Genomic DNA, 13312 nt, shown 5'->3' with positions numbered 1-13312 from the left:
TAAGGCTTGTCGCTGCACGGATTAAAGCATGTTGGCATAATTAATGCATGTCGGTAATTAGCCTTGCCAGCGGAAGGCACATCGGGTTAAGTGCGAACAAACAACCATACGGAATTACCATCGCAATAGTTTGTTCTATTGATGTTTTTCTAATGACAGACAGCGGGTGTTTTTCACACATTCGCACATTTGAAAAGATTTGATAGTGACAATAATGCTACTTTGCATTATGCACATTCCTTTATTAATTTTTTAAAACAGTAACATACAACCCAAATGTTTTGTAAAATATCGAAACATTAAAATCATGAACACAATTAATTGATATTTACCTCGTTTCCCGATTTTCCGTTGCCGTTATAACTCAATCCAGTTAAAGTGCTGACTCACATCGAGTTTTTGTGAGTAGCGTCCCTTTTATAAAAAAGCAAACACTCATGTTTGTTTTCAATTTATTTCTCAATAAATCATTTTAAAGTAAACATTCAATATATTTCTGCGTGTGTTAACTTGCGTGATTTTACCTATGTCAGTTGTTCTCTTCGGTAACGCAGTACAGATACTTACTATTACCGCGTTCTTCCCCGGTCCGATATTTTCGACCTGAAATGGACTTGGAAAAAAACAGATGAAATTCTAATAGCATAGAAAGGACGCAGGCAATTTTTAAGACGAGGATTGGGGGTAAAAAAGTGCGTCCTATGCATGATATAATACGGTAGCTCACAATAGCTCAGTTCTCAGGTGAACTAGTAAACAAGGGAGATTCATACTAAGATCTAGGATCTATAATGTCAGTAAAAATCTAGCTAACTATTTCACATAATATCAAGGACTGCATTGCATAATAATTAATAATTTAAAGTGACAAGGACCCAGAACGTCCCTGTAACTCTTTACCATGGCCATATTTACAAAGCATCTTGCAATTACAAAGCATCTTGCCATAAGTAAAATACCTTCACTTCATGAAACTGGAAATGCTATATTTCTCTAAGGAAAAAAATAGTTATAAATAATTTGAATTGGCTAAAGTTTGATAGTAAATGACCTACCTAGTAGGTAATTATGCAATGCCAGTTTCAAGAAAAGAAAGAATGTGGATTGATTCCTTGATGAGCTTAAAAATTCAATTAGTTCTATAAATTAGCTACCGGTAATCACTAAAATTTCACTACTGAAAAAACTCCAAAACCAATTTAGTTCATGCTTCAAACAATATGTTAATTATTTTATTCTGAGAACCTTCTATTTCAGTTTCATCTGACAGTTAAACAGTAGTGTTTTGAACAGTATTTGCCTTATCATTTCATAAGCAATACATTGGCTCTGAGCAAGAGTTAAATAAACACTGAAGTCACATAAGACAAGAGATGGCACTTTGATTTTTCCTGATCGGATCCTTTTCCTATGACACGTCCCATTCTGGACAAAGCTTGATGTCTGAAGTCCCATTCTAGACAAAGCTTGATGTCTGAAGTCCCATTCTGGACAAAGCTTGATGTCTGAAGTCCTATTCTGGATCTGAAGTCCCATTCTGGATCTGAAGTCCGTGCTCAAGGCTTTCTGTCTGTATTCTTTGTAAGCATACCACAATATCACCCTTGGATCAAGCATCAGTGCATCTTTCCAACAGAAGGGAAACATCACACTTTCTGATGATGTACTTATATATAACAATTCCCAGGCAGTAGTAAATGATGCACTATGTACAACACACATTTGCCTGCTTCAGCATTGTTTTGAGTAGCACATGTCACATAGTCTATCACAGTAAAAAAGCTTGGTGCTCGCAAAAAAGTGAGGTGTCATGACTCCAGTAGACCCTGCTTTGCCAACCGGTCTTTCTGCAAATAAAATAAAACTTTTTATTATATGTTCTCCTTAACATGAGCACTGCAGAGGGAACTTCTATGCTTGTCTGATTGTGCTTTTTTCAAAGGGGCAAAACTCAATCATTTTTAAAGCCAGAGTTATGGAACATTCAGAGTTCATGTGCATACATTTTTTTCTTGCAACATGTCTACCAAGTTTCATTTGAATATCTGAAACAGATTTTGAATGATGGCCAAGGCCTAGTTTATGCATGCTGAAGTGACAATTCATCTTTGAAATACAGACGAGCTTGAATTATGGGCATCCATATGCATATTACCATTGGGAACATGTTTCCAAATTTATCATAGAAGCTATTTTAGTAACACGGAAAAGGTTTAAGTAAATGGCTGCATGACTCTAACGACAACAAGACCATGCCATGATTTTACCTTAATTTTTCTTTTTTTTAAATCTGAAAAGCTAGAAACCTATTTCAAACGTATAATATGTGTAACTGGTATGAACCGGTTCTATAGCTAGTTATTGGTAGTATTTATTCTAATACTTAAAATATACATACGAGACCCCCGCGTGTCCGAGTGCGTGTGCGCACGGGCTGCTTGGTAAGCCTCTGCTGCAACTGCTTTACCCTGACCTCATTCTCCCGAATCCTGGAACAATACAAACTACAGTAACAAACAATACAGACTACAGTAACAAACAATACAGACTTCAGTAACAAACAATACAGACTGCAGTAACAAACAACACAAACAAGAATATTACTGTCCCTTTTTAATAATGTTAAAAGTACAGAAATTCCCTTTCATCATTTGGATGTTTGTAAAACAAATGTAGGGAACAAGAAACAATTTTGAGATTTTCATCCCTAACTGCCTCTATTCAAAACTCCCTGCTCCAAAACTTTTCATTTGACAATATATAATCATACCAATTGCTTTTTTATTGCCAACAATAAGATCCGCCGATCTGATTCATTTAAAAAAGAAGTTTGGATGAGAATCTGAAACCCACTTTTACTCTTGCAAAAATATGTATAACATATAATGTAAACATATAATTGCAATTTTTTAAAATATAAATGAAAATGATCAAGAAGACAAATGTGTCATAAGAGGTTGAAACATTGAAGACTAAACAATGTTTTTTTCTGATATAAAACATATAGGTTTGGAAGATCGCAAGCTCTCTACCAGACGTCCCCAGAGACAAGAAGAGTCATGGAGTTTGGTGGGGAAGATGACTGACTGTCTGAAAAACTGTGACCAGAGTTGTTGCAGAGTCACGATTTCCTGACTGAGTCAACACCACAGTATCATACACGGCTGTATCGGCACCATTCTACTGTGATGGTGAGATAGTGCCAATATATAAAACACACATTTGGTAAGAAGACAAAAGATATTCTAATTATAAAGCCCCTAAATCATTTTAACAGACAATCCAAAATTGAAAAATCTACGAACATACATTCATAGAGATATATGCAAGTAATAATCAACACAATTATATAATAAAAATCATGATCAGCTCTTCTTCATAATTCAATTACTATAAATCTTTAATGAAAACAGATGGCGTTTCCCGTCCATTTCCAGTAGGAGTTTCCCACCCCCTACTTCCTCTTCATGCAGAGCCATCGAGTGCCCCTCCCAATGTGTGCATATTATATCTCCCATTAAAATCACTGATGTAACTTTTCAAAAATTTAAAAAGTTCATGAAATGATTAGCCATTCCAAGTGTACAGATACTCCCGTGTAAAATTGCATTATTACATTAAGATAACAGTAAAAGTTGAAGGTTTTCACACTGATAACCTGCCGGATGGCTCATCAGCAGACAAATGAAATCAGGAAATGAGCAGAGATTACAATAATCTACAACATAACAATATTCAACAACTCAAAAAATGCAAAAGACAAACTGATCTAGAATTCAACATACATGATGCCTTTGCCAAACTCAGCAGCAGGCCTAATTAGCATGAAAGTAGGCATCTAATTTGACTGTAATAAAATCTAGAAGGCATCACATGGGGCCTGTAATCAAGTAAGCAGCAAATGAAAAACCTACAGCAAGTGCACTAGCACAATGCATCCATAAAACGTTATTGAGTACTCATGATATGTAAACCATGCAAGTATATTTTGCAAATAAAAATGTTTGATCAAGGCAAAAATGTTTAAAAAACAACAACTAAGAGCAATATATTTTACTATTAAAGAGAAGATCAAAAATGTAAATTGTTGATACAAATTGGGAATTGTTTCCAGAATGTTTCATGAGAATGTTGTCTTATGCTGTAAAGAAATTTTGAATACTCAAAGGTAACCCATTTGTCTGTCTTAGTTACCAGCAACTCACACATGCCTATGGCAGTCTAACACACATGTCTATGGCAATCCAACTAGCATGCTTCCGGCAAGCCAACTCACATGCTCTTGGAAAGCTGAAACATATGCCACTTGCAATCAAACACAGATGATCCTGGCAAAACCAACACACATGCCTCTGGAAAGCCAACACACATGCCTCTGGAAAGCCAACACACATGCCTCTGGAAAGCCAACAAACATGCCTCTGGAAAGCCAACACATATGCCCATGGAAAGCCAACACACATGCCTCTGGCAGCCCAACACACATGCCTCTGAAAAGCCAACAAACATGCCTCTGGAAAGCCAACACAAATGTCCCTGGAAAGCCAACACTCATGCCACTGGAAAGCGAACACACATGCCTCTGGAAAGCCAACACACATGTCCCTGGAAAGCCAACACACATGCCCCTGGAAAGCCAACACACATGCCCCTGGAAAGCCAACACACATGCACCTGGAACACCAACACACATGCCCCTGGAAAGCCAACACACATGTCCCTGGAAAGCCAACACACATGCCTCTGGAAAGCCAACAAACATGCCTCTGGAAAGCCAACACAGATGCCCCTGGAAAGCGAACACACATGCCCCTGGAAAGCCAACAAACATGCCTCTGGCAGCCCAACACACATGCCATTTGCAGCCCAACACACATGCCTCTGGTAAACCAACACACAAGCCTCTGGCAACCCAACAAAAATGCCCCAAGCAGCCCAAAACACATCTGTAAAGCCAATATACATCCCCTGGCAACAGACACACATGTCGCTTGCAAGCCAACACATATCCATCTGGCAAGCAATCACACACCCCCTGGCAAAGCCAACAACATCAGTCTGGCAAGTCAACAAACATGCCACTGGCAACTTAACACACATGCTCCTGGCAAGCCAACAAACATGCCACTGGCAACTTAACACACATGCTCCTGGCAAGCTAACTAACATGCCACTGGCAACTTAACACACATACTCCTGGCAAGCTAACTAACATGCCACTGGCAACTTAAAACACATACCACTGGCAAGTCAAAACAAATGCCTCTAGCCTAGAATTGTACATTTGGTGAGAATAAATAGTGCCTTTCAGGAAATATTTAATCAGTAAATATCCTCATTGACCATTAACAGAATAATGGGATACATTTTCTCAATCTCAAGTCTTGGCTACCAACACACATGTCCCTTTTAAGCTAACACACATGCCCCTGGCAACGCCAAAACACATCCGTCTCACAACTCAACACACATGCCCCTGGCAACGCCAAAACACATCTGTCTGGCAACTCAACACACATGCCCTGGCAAAGCCAGTGCACATCCCTCTTGCAAACCAACACACATACCACTGGCAAGTCAAAACACATGCCCCTAGCCAAGAATTGTACATTTTGTGAGAATAAAAAGTGCTTTTCAGAAAATATTTAATCATAAGACATCATTATTGACCATTGGGCTACACTACCTCAATTCAAAGTGCAGCCACACATAAGGGCCAATAACACATTACAAAATTAATGTTCTACAAAATGCATGTACACAGCTTAAGATAATAAAATGATTGCCAAAAGGTTCTTGCAATTTCTTCCATATAAATTTATTGATCTGTACTATAGACATATACTTCTTTCAGAGTAAGTTGAAACATAAAATTAACTGACTTCAATTACTATCTAAGTGTTCAACAATTTCATGATTATTAGTTGCTATTTATTTGAAATTTTCCTTTATTCTTTGGTGATAATTGTAGAGAGGAAAGCTTAGCACTTCAATTCATAATAACATTCTATAGTGTACCTTTGAAGAAGCGCATCAGTCTCTACAGCAAGCAGCTAACATACTGGAAATGCTTGGAAACTGTACCTTGACGCAATCACTTATGTTTTGCGCATATGAGCGACTATATAATATATAATAGTACAAAGAGCATTTACGTCATGATTTTATGTGTCTGTTTGGATGGTATGCCATAGTTAAATGTTATAAGTATGTATTCTATCAAAATTAATGGTTTACTGCACATAACCATTTATTTTGGTAAAAACATACTAATAAACCTTTAACAAGATTACTGACGTGTTTAAGTGTTTACTGACCCAGCCTCTGTTGAAATCCACCAATTCACCTGATTAAATTCAACAACGGCTGCCTGCTGATCTACCAAAATGAATGTATGGCAGATAAAAAATATTTACATCCAATTGGACAAAATAAATGTTTGAACTGTATGACTTTTCAAAAGCAAGTGGCAACAGTAATGAGGAACCAGTTGGTAAACATCATTGTCTGAGTCTTGAAACAACCTCCAAACATTTCTGATTCTCAAACTGCAATACAATACATTAACAAGAAACTACTTATTGAACTTATTTTGAGGACACTTACCATTTAATTACTATACTTTTAACAAATGGAAAGTGGCCACTCAGAGTCAGACACTAATACTCGGTTTCAACAATCTAGGCAGGTGGCTTGTTTTTTCCAGGATAATGAAACAACAAGTGTTCATCTCAAAGCCATTACAAGGTAAAGGAATATCTCCGATAACCCTCTTGCCTCCAATGATTAAACTCTGTCTGCCTGGAATAGCTGTGTACTTGTCTTCATCTACCTTCAAACACTTTTCCGGCACCTCAAATTATCCCATCATCTTCCTAGCTACATCTATTTTGACAGCGAAGTTATTTTTATAGACTAAACCCCTCAATTATTAATTAGACATAAGAAATTATTGGTATGCCTCTCATAGCTTGTGTCTCCTGCGATAGTAGCTAGGCAGACATTTCACTGCTGTAAAACAACCATTCTCCTGTGTACACAACCATTGAAACACTGAGAAAACTTTCACACTCAATTTAAACAGCAATTTCAATTAAAGAACAGTTTTGTCAAGAGAAAAATTAGGAATAAATAGTCATATACACAAAGAGTAGCTAATGGATTTGCTAAATAAATAATTTTATTACCTTACTAGTCTCACCTTCAATGTGTTAGACATAATGGATTCCGGGCAGAAATGGCATAGCATGGCATTCTTATTGCATAAAAAGACACTGGATGGCATTAAGTGACATTTGACAAGAAAATAACAGCACTTTAAGCTGGTAAGAATGTTAATTACATTATTTTGGCGAAAAAACATTCAAGCTATCCGTTTGTTATCTTATGGGAACATTTGGAAAATTCTTCAGCTTTAAATAGAACATAGCATCAGTCCACTGGGAAGAGAATTTATCAGTTTATTACAAAACTTATCACTACAGTCCCCTGACAAACAACAAACAGTCATTTGTTCAGAGGTCTGATAAAATTTCTTGATGCTTTCATTTTGAATACTGGTAATGACTACCAACACACAATTCTACATAACAAATCAACAATCTGAGTTTTTTTGTTAATGGTTAGTTTGTCTTTAGGTTAAAAAATAACCATAAATATTGGACAAGATGGACAGATATTCCCGCATGTGAAAGATGGACAAGCATGGCCAGACAGACAGACATTCCTGACAGACAGGCATAGACAGACAGACATTCCTGCATTTTAACTGACAGACAGGCATAGACAGACAGACATTCCTGTGTATAAAACTAATAAACAGGCATAGACAGACAGACATTGCTGTATAAGAAACTGACAGACAGGCATAGACAGATAGACATTCCTGCATGCTAAACCGATAGATGTGCCTAGACGACAGACAAACCGAGACAGACTATTATCAAATTCGTACAGACAGGGTATCCGTTTTGCATGCAGCAGACAATTGGACTCGTCATATCTCGCAGTTTCTTTCAACTTGATAACACTGCGTTCGTGTTCATAGCTGCTTGCCTCTGTGATGCTACCTGTTGTCTTCATTGGGAGGATTCAAGAGGCAGTCTATGAACCAAGCATTCAGTCTCCAATCCTAGGAAACGATTTCAACACTATGCAACAGTTAGATATATATTTCATGTTCCATTTTAGTTTTTTGTATTTTTCTTAAAGAAAATGTTCACTTTTTCACCTCATAGATGAATGAACCATGTTAACTTTTCAGTAATATTAATTTATTTTAGACCACCAGATAAGTCTATCATGATAGTGTTGTCTGCTCTGTGATCCAAAATAACATATCATATCTTGTATCCTTCCTGTTTCTCATTTAACATTTTGCTAACACTACATTCAAAGAAATATTTATAGGGTTAGACTTATACGTTTTTGACTAAAGAATTTTTTGCAAATTTCACACTGGAAATTAGACCATCATAAAATTTCATTAAGGCAGTTAATCAAAACTTCATTTAGTCTCGAAATTCGTGAATACAAAACATTTTAAGTCAATCACCTATATAAAAATATTTTGCTATTTGGTAAAGCTAAAATTGCCTTTACACTATACTATTTAGCAGCTCATTTTTGTTGGGTTCACACTATGACGTTTGGACCGACATTTAATGACTGTGGGCAAATGTGGAGGTCTTCTAGAAAAAGTTGTTAAAAGTTTATGAGATGATATTGGCTGGCGAATGTTGAAAAATTTTAAGATGTAAATCGGAAATATACATTGGTGTTAAGTTGTGCTCTGTTTGTAAATGTTCCTGAACCATTGATTAAGTTGATTAAGTTGTACAGACTCTGTTGGCAAACGCCGACTGCGCAATTGAATGTTGGTGGAAGTTTGCTTGCGTCAGGCTTAGTTATGATATGTTGTCTTAACTACACCTTAGTTATGGGTTTGCTGTAGAAAGTTCGCCTACACTATAGTCCCTTGCTTTACCATCGCGTTCATTCCAGGAGCAAATTTTGTCTAACTTCATCAACATTGGTAAATGTGGTCGAGTGAACCAGCTGTACCGGGTAGGTGAGGACCTTATGGTCAGTCATAGCTTAGCAAATGTCACCAAATGTTTTTTTAGGGTTTACGTTCATGATTCCACAAATGAGATTACCAGACAGATTCTGATTCAACTGTTAAGTTAGCTTCTGAATAAAACAACCGCCAAAATTCAATTAAGTAATTATTAGTTTTATTAAGTGAGTTACCGGTATTCTTCAGCTCCAACTTGAGCGCATGCTAGTATAGAGTCATTTTGCGCAAAACACTAAGATAGCTGTTTTTTATACCATTAATGGTTTAGATATCCAATAATAAATAATTACTATCATTTAGTTTGCAACAGAGATAATGTGGCGCAACTTGGTACTCAGATGCTTCCAGAGGTCATTGATGGAAACATCATAAATAATACAAGGGCAAAAACATGACTACATCAAGAGTGTATCAATATGTGCATTCACACTATAGCGCAATAACTTTAACTGGTTACATACTCAAGTAAGGACTTGAAAGAAACTGAACCCTTACATAACACCACCCATTTGGACTAGGACAGTAACGATTAACCACCTACAGTTCAAAGAAACATTCATTACATCTGATTGACTATAATGAAGCATATGTCATAAGGTGTGAATCCTAGAGCAGAGCACTCGAGAAAGGCTTATGAGCTACTTGAGTTGGTTAGAGAACAGTTGGTGAACTGGTAAGAATACAGGGAGTTTGTTGATTCTCTCAACAATTCCACCTCTACAATGATGAATGGGTAGCAAAGCATGAACTGTGACTGGTAATATGCACAGATCTGACTAACAGCCTTCATGGCCACCCACATAAACAACACACACAAAAAACAACAGAAAGTAATGTAAACAAAAAAAAGCAACACAAGTGATCAAAGGGTCCATTAATTCAGAAATAGATGGAACATTTATCAACAATTAACGAGGCCCGGAAGCCCGGAGCCCAGGAAGCAGGGAGTCTCGCGGGTATGTGGTAACATGCTATCAGCAGCGCCATAATCCCGACTGCATGTTTCGTCTTGCTGTCGTCATTCATTGAGAAAACCACTTCATCTTCCACTTTCATAGTGCCGTTCTGAACACCAATCTTGATGTACAAGTATCTATGTGATTGGCACACTGAGATTATCTTAATGATTGCTGGCTTCTTCTCAAGTAATATTGCTAACATTAACATTAGATTTGAGACACCTTTTACATTTTTTATCGAAAATCCAATAAAACACTCATACCTTTGCAACTTTGATCTCATATTCGCCTTTTATCGTGGGAATACAATAAAACTATTTCTAGGGATAGTTTACCAATAAATTTACTTTTCTTTCATTCAGTGCCATAATCTTATCTTATGATGAATATAATACTGATATAAAACTTAAGAAATAAAAGATTAATACTGCCATTATCTCTTTACAAAAAAGCAACACTGAAATAATTTCAGAAGCATGATTTAACACTTCCTAAAATAAGCCAGTTAATTCCATTAAATGATCAGTTTTATACCATCTCAATTGGGGGCCAGCAGACCTTAACTAAATCTGTCTACTAAAATACCTTCAATAATATTTTTTGTCTGATATAATATTCACACACAAGAAACAGTCTTATATTATATGAAATAGGATATTATGATATCACCATTCTTGGTAACTAGTTAGTCTTTTTGGTTTTAAATGCCAATAGAGACAAACATTTATTGCTTTCTATTGTGATAATGCATTGACCTTCTGAAGACTGAGCAAGTGTCACTTAACAAAATAAAAAGCTATAAGCTTAAAATGAACATAAATTAAGGCATAATGAATACTTTTTCCAGATGATGCCTCAAGATGATAGTCCGAGACTTTATGTTCAGTATGTAAGCTAAAAAAATCCTGAATAACCGTTTCTTATGTTTCCCCACAAACCAAATCACATCTCCAAACCTATGGCTATTCTAATCTCTACATCCCAAATTACCAACCCCTGACAAAGTTCTAACAGAGGGTCGGCTGTCCAATGAGATTAGTGTCTCGCCCTAACCAAACAGATCCCAGCAGCCACACTACTTCTGACCCAGAACAAATGAAATTTAATAAAAAACAACAAGATTTCATCATAATGCACTGAAAATGATTTGGAACATGCTTATAAATTAATTTCAGTCTTCTACATCTCCACTTCCTGTACCGCCACTGACAGCCCTAGCTACATCCCCAACCACTAACACCAGCCTCTACCCACCTTGAGGGCTACATCCCCCACCCCTAACACCAGCCTGTACCCACCTTGAGGGCTACATCCCCCACCCCTAACACCAGCCTGTACCCACCTTGAGGGTTACATCCCCCACCCCTAACACCAGCCTCTACCCATCTTGAGGGCTACATCCCCCACCTCTAACACCAGCCTGTACCCACCTTGAGGGCTACATCCCTCACCCCTAACACCAGCCTGTACCCACCTTGAGGTTTACATCCCCCACCACTAACACCAGCCTGTACCCATCTTGAGGGCTACATCCCCCACCACTAACACCAGCCTGTACCCATCTCGAGGGCTACATCCCCCACCCCTAACACCAGCCTCTACCCACCTTGAGGGTTACATCCCTCACCCCTAACACCAGCCTCTACCCACCTTGAGGGCTACATCCCCCACCCCTAACACCAGCCTGTACCCACCTTGAGGGCTACATCCCTCACCCCTAACACCAGCCTGTACCCACCTTGAGGGTTACATCCCCCACCCCTAACACCAGCCTGTACCCACCTTGAGGACTACATCCCCCACCACTAACACCAGCCTGTACCCACATTGAGGGCTACATCCCCCACCACTAACACCAGCCTGTACCCACCTTGAGGGCTACATCCCTCACCCCTAACACCAGCCTGTACCCACCTTGAGGGTTACATCCCCCACCCCTAACACCAGCCTGTACCCACCTTGAGGACTACATCCCCCACCACTAACACCAGCCTGTACCCACCTTGAGGACTACATCCCCCACCCCTAACACCAGCCTCTACCCATCTTGAGGACTACATCCCCCACCCCTAACACCAGCCTGTACCCACCTTGAGGGCTACATCCCCCACCCCTAACACCAGCCTGTGTACCCACCTTGAGGGCTACATCCCCCACCCCTAACACCAGCCTGTACCCACCTTGAGGGTTACATCCCCCACCCCTAACACCAGCCTCTACCCATCTTGAGGGCTACATCCCCCACCTCTAACACCAGCCTGTACCCACCTTGAGGGCTACATCCCCCACCCCTAACACCAGCCTGTACCCACCTTGAGGGCTACTTCCCCCACCCCTAACACCAGCCTGTACCCACCTTGAGGACTACATCCCCCACCCCTAACACCAGCCTGTACCCACCTTGAGGGCTACATCCCCCACCCCTAACACCAGCCTCTACCCACCTTGAGGGTTACATCCCCCACCCCTAACACCAGCCTGTACCCATCTTGAGGGCTACATCCCTCACCCCTAACACCAGCCTGTACCCACCTTGAGGACTACATCCCCCACCCCTAACACCAGCCTGTACCCACCTTGAGGGCTACATCCCCCACCCCTAACACCAGCCTCTACCCACCTTGAGGGTTACATCCCTCACCCCTAACACCAGCCTGTACCCACCTTGAGGACTACATCCCCCACCCCTAACACCAGCCTGTACCCACCTTGAGGGCTACATCCCCCACCCCTAACACCAGCCTCTACCCATCTTGAGGGCTACATCCCTCACCCCTAACACCAGCCTCTACCCACCTTGAGGGCTACATCCCCCACCCCTAACACCAGCCTCTACCCACCTTGAGGGTTACATCCCCCACCCCTAACACCAGCCTCTACCCACCTTGAGGGCTATATCCCCCACCCCTAACACCAGCCTGTACCCACCTTGAGGGTTACTTCCCCCACCTCTAACACAAGCCTGTACCCATATTGAGGGTTACATCCCCCACCCCTAACACCAGCCTCTACCCACCTTGAGGGCTACATCCCCCACCCCTAACACCAGCCTGTACCCACCTTGAGGGTTACTTCCCCCACCTCTAACACAAGCCTGTACCCATATTGAGGGTTACATCCCTCACCCCTAACACCAGCCTCTACCCACCTTGAGGGCTACATCCCCCAACCACTAACACCAGCCTGTACCCACCTTGAGGGTTACTTCCCCCACCTCTAACACAAGCCTGTACCCACCTTGAGGGTTACATCCCCCACCCCTAACACCAGCCTC

The 13312-nt window shown here is 40.0% G+C and overlaps 1 protein-coding gene across 3 annotated transcripts in view; it reads right to left on the bottom strand.

Annotated features, from left to right (window-relative positions):
• Positions 1-338: 338 nt before the first annotated feature.
• Positions 339-13312, bottom strand: part of LOC128207779 (uncharacterized) — a 55189-nt gene continuing 42215 nt past the window's right edge. For all 3 annotated transcript variants that reach the window (XM_052910902.1, XM_052910901.1, XM_052910903.1), the window contains 2 exons: positions 2399-2489; positions 339-1847 (listed from right to left, as the gene is read on the bottom strand). In XM_052910902.1, coding sequence (XP_052766862.1) covers positions 1809-1847; positions 2399-2489 — 130 coding nt within the window. In that variant the 3' untranslated portion in view covers positions 339-1808. The remainder of the gene's footprint in view (positions 1848-2398; positions 2490-13312) is intronic.

Source organism: Mya arenaria, chromosome 11, assembly GCF_026914265.1.
Source record: "Mya arenaria isolate MELC-2E11 chromosome 11, ASM2691426v1".
NCBI classification, from domain to species: domain Eukaryota; kingdom Metazoa; phylum Mollusca; class Bivalvia; order Myida; family Myidae; genus Mya; species Mya arenaria.
The sequence above is the reverse complement of the archived record's forward strand: the minus strand, read 5'-3'. Positions and strand labels throughout refer to the sequence as shown.